This window comes from Panulirus ornatus, chromosome 18 (genome assembly GCF_036320965.1).
Source record: "Panulirus ornatus isolate Po-2019 chromosome 18, ASM3632096v1, whole genome shotgun sequence".
Lineage (NCBI taxonomy): Eukaryota > Metazoa > Arthropoda > Malacostraca > Decapoda > Palinuridae > Panulirus > Panulirus ornatus.
In genome coordinates, this window is record NC_092241.1 from 46320353 (window position 1) to 46330789 (window position 10437).

General features: G+C 38.0%; 1 protein-coding gene across 1 annotated transcript in view; it reads left to right on the forward strand.

Moving 5' to 3' along the window:
• LOC139755050 (uncharacterized) overlaps positions 1-9504 on the forward strand; it is a 213219-nt gene extending 203715 nt beyond the window's left edge. The window contains exon 9 of the mRNA XM_071673047.1: positions 7123-9504. Coding sequence (XP_071529148.1) covers positions 7123-7297 — 175 coding nt within the window. The 3' untranslated portion in view covers positions 7298-9504. The remainder of the gene's footprint in view (positions 1-7122) is intronic.
• Positions 9505-10437: the final 933 nt, after the last annotated feature.

The window sequence follows — 10437 nt, forward strand, 5'->3', positions numbered from 1 at the left end:
GTTCCCTCCACCTCCGACACATATATCCTCTTGGTCAATCTTTCCTCACTCATTCTCTCCATGTGACCAAACCATTTCAAAACACCCTCTTCTGCTCTCTCAACCACGCTCTTTTTATTTCCACACATCTCTCTTACCCTTACGTTACTTACTCGATCAAACCACCTCACACCACACATTGTCCTCAAACATCTCATTTCCAGCACATCCATCCTCCTGCGAACAACTCTATCCATAGTCCACGCCTCGCAACCATACAACATTGTTGGAACCACCATTCCTTCAAACATACCCATTTTTGCTTTCCAAGATAATGTTCTCGACTTCCACACATTCTTCAAGGCTCCCAGAATTTTCGCCCCCTCCCCCACCCTATGATCCACTTCCGCTTCCATGGTTCCATCCGCTGCCAGATCCACTCCCAGATATCTAAAACACTTCACTTCCTCCAGTTTTTCTCCATTCAAACTCACCTCCCAATTGAATTGACCCTCAACCCTACTGTACCTAATAACCTTGCTCTTATTCACATTTACTCTTAACTTTCTTCTTTCACACACTTTACCAAACTCAGTCACCAGCTTCTGCAGTTTCTCACATGAATCAGCCACCAGCGCTGTATCATCAGCGAACAACAACTGACTCACTTCCCAAGCTCTCTCATCCCCAACAGACTTCATACTTGCCCCTCTTTCCAAAACTCTTGCATTCACCTCCCTAACAACCCCATCCATAAACAAATTAAACAACCATGGAGATTTCACACACCCCTGCCGCAAACCTACATTCACTGAGAACCAATCACTTTCCTCTCTTCCTACACATACACATGCCTTACATCCTCGATAAAAACTTTTCACTGCTTCTAACAACTTGCCTCCCACACCATATATTCTTAATACCTTCCACAGAGCATCTCTATCAACTCTATCATATGCCTTCTCCAGATCCATAAATGCTACATACAAATCCATTTGCTTTTCTAAGTATTTCTCACATACATTCTTCAAAGCAAACACCTGATCCACACATCCTCTACCACTTCTGAAACCACACTGCTCTTCCCCAATCTGATGCTCTGTACATGCCTTCACCCTCTCAATCAATACCCTCCCATATAATTTGCCAGGAATACTCAACAAACTTATACCTCTGCAATTTGAGCACTCACTCTTATCCCCTTTGCCTTTGTACAATGGCACTATGCATGCATTCCGCCAATCCTCAGGCACCTCACCATGAGTCATACATACATTAAATAACCTTACCAACCAGTCAACAATACAGTCACCCCCTTTTTTAATAAATTCCACTGCAATACCATCGAAACCTGCTGCCTTGCCGGCTTTCATCTTCCGCAAAGCTTTTACTACCTCTTCTCTGTTTACCAACTCATTTTCCCTAACCCTCGCACTTTGCACACCACCTCGACTAAAACACCCTATATCTGCCACTCTATCATCAAACACATTCAACAAACCTTCAAAATACTCACTCCATCTCCTTCTCACATCACCACTACTTGTTATCACCTCCCCATTTGCGCCCTTCACTGAAGTTCCCATTTGCTCCCTTGTCTTACGCACTTTATTTACCTCCTTCCAGAACATCTTTTTATTCTCCCTAAAATTTAATGATACTCTCTCACCCCAACTCTCATTTGCCCTTTTTTTCACCTCTTGCACCTTTCTCTTGACCTCCTGTCTCTTTCTTTTATACGTCTCCCACTCAATTGCATTTTTTCCCTGCAAAAATCGTCCAAATGCCTCTCTCTTCTCTTTCCCTAATACTCTTTCTTCTTCATCCCACCACTCACTACCCTTTCTAATCAACCCACCTCCCACCCTTCTCATGCCACAAGCATCTTTTGCGCAATCCATCACTGATTCCCTAAATACATCCCATTCCTCCCCCACTCCCCTTACTTCCATTGTTCTCATCTTTTTCCATTCTGTACTCAGTCTCTCCTGGTACTTCCTCACACAAGTCTCCTTCCCAAGCTCACTTACTCTCACCACCCTCTTCACCCCAACATTCACTCTTCTTTTCTGAAAACCCATACAAATCTTCACCTTAGCCTCCACAAGATAATGATCAGACATCCCTCCAGTTGCACCTCTCAGCACATTAACATCCAAAATAAATATATATATATATATATATATATATATATATATATATATATATATATATATATATATATATATATATATATATATATATATATACACATAGATGCCCACATATGCACATATACATACATGTACATGTACATATTCATACTTGCTTGCCTTCATTCATTCCTGTCGCTACCCCACCCCACAGGAAAAGAGCAACACTATCCCCTGCTTAAGTGAGGTAGTGCCAGAAAAGCAGACAAAAAAGGCCACATTCGTTCTTACTCATAGGAAGGTCCAGTCTCTGACAGAAGTCCACATCAAGGCTGGGTCTTTATTGAAATATGGACAGGATTATGAAAGGGAAAAAAAAGAGACAGGAAAGTATTTATGAACTTTGGAAGAAGTGGAAAACCTGTCTTTTAAAATGTGCTAGGTCATAGTTATCAGGAAAGACATGAGAAGGTAGAGAGTTCCAAAGCTTTGAGGTGTAGGGAAAGAAACAGTTATCAGCCTACCTTTAAGTTGCCAACACAGAGTAATCATGTGGTGCAGCAGATTGCCGAGTATTGCATGGTATAGCTACATATACATGAATACATGCACTTAAGTCTAAGCCAGGTACCCAACTTATCAATCAGCCCATAGCAAAGGAAGAACAACTGGGCTGACCGTGCACCAGATGCTGCAACCAGAATTTGAACCTATGCGCTGACTCTGGATTGCTCATTAGTGTGTCATGATCAGCAGTGCTAACTAACACACCACGGAAGTCCAGTCTTTATTTCATGTGATGCTGCCATCTGTTGTGCCAATGCAAAAACTTCAGTTTTCTGTGCAGTCAATGATGATAAATTGCTTCAGTAATATCAGTAGAGGGATTCTGTAATTTGACTGTCAGAGTACAAGTTGTGCTAAAAACAGCACAAACACAGACATCCATGTTGCATTTTGGTCGCAAAGTACATTTGAAGCCTTTTTGAATCAGGTATTGTCACTGTTTCTTGAAGGGCATCTACCATAGCTGCAATAAATCATGGAACAAGTTATGCAAAAAATAGCTTCACAAACAGCAAGACATAGCCATGCAGATTACATTTTGGTAGCAAAGTGCATTTGATGCTGTTTATGAATCAGGTATCGTGTTATATTTCTTGAAGGGCATCTTCTACAGCTAGTAATAGTCATGAAACAAGAGAACTGAATCATGTCACTTGATTCATCAAGTTTGACATGATGGTTTCAATTACATTCTTCTGAGTCCCATCAAGTAGAAATTGAACATGTTTTTCCAATGCAGGACAGCATATGAGAAATGTACTTATACTCTGCATAATTATCATAATGTTATGCATTCTCTGACTGAGACATCTTTTTTCAAGAGCAAGGTTAAACCTGTGACTTACAGAGTGTTTGCTCCTTGGTAAGGTCCACTCATATTTGACCCACCATCAAAAGCTTATCTATGCATTCTGCTGATATCCAGCTAAAGGCTTTTCAGTTTGTTAATACTGGTTATAGCAGTTTCCTCCCCAGTGTTTTTATAAGTGGTGTTATATATATAGTAAAATCCTCTCTGAATCAATTTTTAGTCACATCTTATCTAATTCCTATGGATAATTATTTCATTGTTGAGACAACAGTTGATTCATCTGTAGTCACAACCTCTGTCAAATTTTTCTTGTCCCAGTGCTGTCCTCAATTTTGTTCATTGTACTTAGCAAGGGAAAATCTGTTTTCTTGATGCACAATAGCTTTTATACTTGTTATATCAGAAATATTTTTGCTTAATTCATTTTCCTAGCAAATTGTAGGATAGCCATCCGGTTGCTGCCTGGATTAAGTGACATAATGTGTAATTGGACCCTGCTAAACTTTGACTTACTTTATATATACATTCCTTTACATAAACTGCCCTGAGGGTATATGCCCTAGTGCCTCCTAACCCTTTGGGTGCACCACAGCTAGTATAACAAAATTTTCTGAAGGATCATGTCCCTAGGCCCTCCCTTGCTGCCAAGGAAAATGTCATGCAGCAGCAGTCTAAAGGTGATCAGGCACTGCTATTGGAAAGTTGTGCCGAACCCAAAAGTTGGCAATATTCAGTCAAGCTTTAGTAACCTATGGTAAAGAAAGAGAGTGCTTGCATCAAAGTGATGGGAAAAAAATTAATACTATACGTCTGAAACAAAAGCAAGCTGCAGTACCAAGACACCCATGTGTGAAAGATCAACTGAAATTTCATATTCTTAAGCCAGTTTAGTAAAAACAACATAATTACATGAACAGTATCTTTGATATCAGGTGTTATAATTATCTTTAAAAAATCTGTATCCATCATCCAGAATTTTGTGTACCATATAGCATTACTAACAGATTGATACTACATATGTGTTCTCATCATATTAATGAAATAAGTGCAAGCAAAGGTGAATTGAAATTTATAGAAATAGGATTGCACATTGTGTATTTGTGAATTTGATTTGAAGCTGTACATATAATTAAAATATTAAGGACTGTATATTAGTACGATATATTCCTGAGTCTGAGCAGGGAAGGTAGCTTGTTATATGACCACAATACCTTTACTCCAGATTTTTCAGCATTACTCTGAGGATACTGCCCGACATCCTTCTTGTCCCAGATGACCACCTAAGTCTCCTCTGGCACATGTTACACCTGAGAAACATGATTTTGTTAAATTATGTGCCACTCAATTGATGTAGATTTACACTGCTGTATTTTCCTGTCACTAGAGAGTTCCATGACTTATTCATTATTAGGCAGTCTATTAAAGAGAACCTCCATTGCCATAACTGTAACTGGGTGAATTCTCTCTAAGACATGATGTGCAGGGTGACCTTAGTCCACTTTTTTTTTCAATCTTGTTACTGGGAAGAACACTTGATTTTGGTTGCAGAAAGCCACATGGCCCCATTCTACTAAAATCTCCCATACTTGGCATTTCTGCAGTGTCTTCATTTTTTGAAGTTGCATTTTGCACATAGGATTGGTGTGATATAATGAATTGATGTCTTTAAGGCTGGAGAGATGAATGATGTCCAGGATACAGACAAGAAAGAGTAACTTAGGGTATGTGGTTTTTGATGGGTTCATGGCTGGTGGAGTGTTGTTTAAGACTGGTTTGGAAGGGCAGTTGTTTAGGAGATGAATAGCTGGGTTGACTGTAGACTGACTGATATAACCAGGATTCAAACCTATGCACTGACTGATATAACCAGGATTCAAACCTATGCACTCAGCCCTGGGTGGCCCGTGAATGCGTCACGGTAAGAAATTCTAACCACCACACCATAGGAGTCCATATTGAAGCACTAGTGTAATCCCCTTGGCAAGTCACATACATAAATCACTTAAAGCAACATCCCCAAAACTGAACTCTGATATGCCACTGGCATGATTTCCTTTGTTTACTACCCCTAAGATAATGTTTTTACATTGAAGGAGTCTCCCTCATCTGCCAGCCTAAAAATTCAGCTTCTTCACCATCCTTCTAAGTGCTCTATATGTCTATATCTGTGAATGCCCTTTCCCTCTGGGAACTTCCATAAGGGGGTGGCCAAAACAAAAGAACCTCCATTACTGGAGAAATCCAGTGTCACTTCATAGCCTTCATTGCCTCACCCTTAACATGCCACTGGCAATGGGCAACTCTAGCACACTGTTTCCAAAGGTTCATACCAGATGTTTCTTTAGATTACTTCTGCTTGATGTGTTTACCCAATGTTCCAACCAACTACTACCTAATGCTCCTCCCAAATGTTCTTGCATACTGCTTCTACTCAGTGTTTCTCTCTAATGTTCCTGCCTAATGTATGTATTTACTACTACTACTACCATTTTGCCAAGAGGCAGGGTTAGTACATAGTGCTTGCAACAGGAAAATTTAGAATCATGAAGAATGGAGGTGTTTTCAAATGGTATGTGGTACAAGGAGAGATTGTATATTTGTAGATAGAAAGCCAGTAGTCCATGTGTTGTTGAATCAGGAAGAAAAGAATGCTACATGGGTCAGAGGAGTACACTATGATAATCACTGAAGTGCTGGTACACTATGCAGCCATAGTGAACCATTACCTTCCCAGTAGTCAGACTACTAGTACTGATGATATACCTCTGGTTGGCGGCTGCTTCCATCTGCTACCTGCAGTGTAAAATACCCTCTGGCAGTCCACCCATTCATATCTTGTCTGCACTGGAGCTTATTCCCTCATAGAACTCTGGATGGCTTATCATACGAGATCTTCTTTCCCTGAACCTATGTTGTCTTTCACTTTGGTAGTTTCTTCTCTCCTAATAATAATCCATTCACTCTCTGATTGTTTTATCCTGCACTTTACAAAAAATGCTCATCAGTGAGCCTGGGCTGTGGTTTAGTGCAATTTCCCAACCTCCTTTTTCCAGTTTCCTGGGGAAATTTGACAGTAGGAGGGAGCTTTGCTTTTGTTTTATGCTGTGGACTCTGTCTTCCCAGTATTTTGTAATGAAACACAATAACCTTTTTTTCTATCTCAGTGCTCACAAAATTCTCCAAGCTCTCTGTTGATGTACTTGGATGCCTCACATATTTAGCCACCATCATAATCTTTATTAACCTCTCATCTACCATTTTACATGGGCAATGTGCATTTCCCTCCTAAATTTACATTTTTAACTCATGTTTATATGGCTGGCTCTTCACACTGCTATTTTCACTTCATTGATCCATCTGTTATCATTAATACCATTGACAATTACAGTAAATAGGGTGAAGTAAGTGTATATAGGCATGAACCTCAATCACAAATTCAGATGCATATCAAGTCTATACTTTACCCAAATCTTGTACCAAGTAGAGAAATCTCTTCAGCTTTTTCATTGTGGCAATTAAGACACTTTGGTTAGGGATGTGTTTTTCACAAATTGGAAATGTATTGCAAAATATATTTTACAGACTTTGTTAAGTATTTTTACAGCAGTATAAAAACATGATTAATATTTTCAGGTGTCCATATTGTCCCCACTTAGCGCAAAAGTTTGAAGGTGTGGCCATGATGCGACATCTTCTAGTATCACATCCTTGCAAGCCAGCTTTCCCTTGTGATTCCTGTTGGCGGGTGTTTGTGAAAAGAGCAGATTTCAAGAATCATCAACAGCATTGCCAACAGTCTATATGTTAGGAATTATTTCATTAAGGGAATATTAGTGGACTTACTTTTTTTTTTTCTAATTCTGAACACCCACTGTTATTTAAGAGGACATGAGTGTAAGGTTTGCTTGATTTGTCGATCAAAAAGGCAGCTTTATGATATACTAGATGATAACAGCATGTGTGAAAATATTTGGCAGTGTGAAGTTAGTTGTAATGAAAAAAGATGTAAGAATATTTATTGCACTGAAGAAATGTTTGAAAAATTTAACTAAATAATAACCCTTTCATGTTTGGCAATGGAATATTTATCTAAGAAACTTGGAACTTTTTTAAGTTTATGTCACTAGTGAACTGACTATTTGATTATTGTTTTTCAAAAATTTGTAGTGTATTTAGATCTCCAGTCTCTCAAGATTTTCCTTTAGAAATATCCAATTACTCAGTTACATGGAATGTTAATTCCATCTTCATAAATTGGCATATTTAAAACAGCCAGTTGTAGACTGAGGCAAAAATGGAGCATTAAGTGCGGCCTGCCCTCTTTGGTTGAAGAATTTATCACCGACATTCATGGATTGCCATGTAACCATGCTGACAGTGTATTTTATGCTTTTTCTGTCTTTTAAGCAGATGTGGAGAAAACCTTAATTTCCTGTTAAACAGCAATGCATTTACTTATCAGATTTATTCATGGAGACTGCAAAGGAAAATCAAGAGATTTCTGCAGCCCTGATAATTAGATATGATGGACTATGAAATGATTGTTAGGTATAGTTCAGGAGATTAGTTGTTTAATGTTTTCATAATTGAGAATTTCAATTGAGATCACCTGTCACATTTGTATAAGATCTACCAGGTTAAGGTTAGTTATGTGGATATCTAGTTGGTAGTGAAAATATGGTCATACCAGAAATTTATCTTTAGTTTGTAAACAGTACTACCCACCTGATGATATATTCTGAAAACCAGTGTATTCTTTTTGATGATATCCTGCTTAGATATGCTCAGATTCACAACCATACACTCGTTATATTACTTATACATGAAATTGTATTGATACGAAGTTATACTTTTTTTCCAGTGTTTATTACACCAAATGAAGATTAGCTTGGTAAACTTGACCTTGCATGTCATGTATACCTTTGCTTTGGTATTTGATTTGTTGCTTTTTGTCATCATATGGCATTACTTATCCAGGTTGAGTATCCCATATCCAAAATGCCTGGGACCAGAAGTTTTGGATTTTAGAACATTTGCATATACATAATAAGATATCTTGGGATGGGACTCAATTCTAAATACGAAATCCATTCATTACTTATCCAGGTTGAGTATCCCATATCCAAAATGCCTGCGACCAGAAGTTTCAGATTTTGGAATATTTGCATATACATAATAAGATACCTTGGGATGGGACCCAATTGTAAACTCAAAATCCATTCATGTTTCATATATACCTTATACACATAGCCTGAAGGTAATTTATACAATATTTTTTATCAATTTGTGCATGAAACAAAGTTTGTGTCACAACCTCAACTGCCCACATGGACAGTCTGTGGTAGTTTGGCATTACCTTCAATTCCTGACTGAATTTATATGCTCTGATAAGTGAAGTTTGGTGTGGAATTTTTTACTTGTAACATCATGTCGCCGATCACAAAGTTTCAGATTTTGGAGCACTCAGGATACCAGATTTTCGGATTAGGGACGCTCAGCCTGTAATATTTAGTAAATGTCTCCGAAAGAATATTTGCCACTCTTTGCTATGATAGGTTAATTGTTAAAAACTGTATGATAGCTCTCTAGGATGCATTTTTATACCATTGTGAACAGGTTAATTTTTAAAGTACCCTTATTAGGAGCTAATACTCTTTTGTAAACACACTACATGTATCCTCCAACGTCAGCATAAAGGATGGGTAGAAAACGTTAGTGATATGCCTCAAAATGCTTATACTGTATTAATTATTTTCACACAAGTATGTTTATTAAAAAAAAATGGCAGGTTATGCATATGAATCATTAAGATTTTATATGTGGATAAAGAAAAATGTATAAACACAGTATTATTAGGAATTTTTTCAAACAACTTACTACATATAAGTTTGTACAAGAGTAATTTTTATAATTCTTTGATTTTCTTGAACTCTGAGAGTGCTGTGTTTTAAGAAGCCCAGAGTTATAGTTATGCCAGAATGACTAATAAATGTTGAATTAAATAAAAGTCCACAATATGCCTTTCAATTTACATTTCTTGAAATTCTTAATACATTTCTGTACATTTGATAGTACAGTCGCTCTATATCCAAGATATACCTCCCCTTACCTCTCTGCCCATGGAGTCTTCTTTGTGGCTTGTGCAGCGCACAGAAAGCTGGCCATATCCACCAGGCAGGACCACAAATCATAAAGGCTCAACTTGGGCTTTGCTCCTCTTGGGAGCAGGCAGTTGATCAATGAGTCCCATGCTGCACTTCAGCTGGGGTAATTACTTATATGTACTGTACAAGGAGAGGCTTCACTTGCAGTGTCTTTTGAACTTATGCCATCAAGTAGCCTTTTAAATCTTTGTTAATTGCTACCATTCAGTTCCTCATTGATTAGTTCTTTTCAAAAACCAGGCTTTGTAACATACTTTCCAACAATCTTTTTGCCCAGCTTTTAGTTTTGGCCTATGGCTAACTTGGAGCTGCATCCCTTGATGAATGGTTCCCATTCAATGTCATCATACTGATTCAAAAACTTGATGGCTGTTAACAGGTCCCCCTCATACCTCCATCTCTTTCTCTCTCCTCCATGGTGTCCAGCTTTGTGGCCCTCAGCCTCTCATTGTAGCCCATTTCTCTTAATTCAGGTACCTTCTCAATTGCTCTTCTCTGTACCCTGTCAATTAGATCTGTGTGCTTCTTTTGTTTTGATGACAAGATCTGTAAAGCATAATCCAGTTTTGGTCTGATATATGCACTGAATGATTTTACATAACATCCTTACCCATGTATTTGAATCCAATTTTAATATTTGCCAGCTAATGTTTTTTTTTTTCATAATTGCCTTTTTCATAATTATTTTAGCTCAGATGATAGAATAGACATAATGTCAACATCTAAATCTCTTTCATATGCAGATTCCTGTAATTTATTTCCTGTTAGGTAATAATCATTCTGA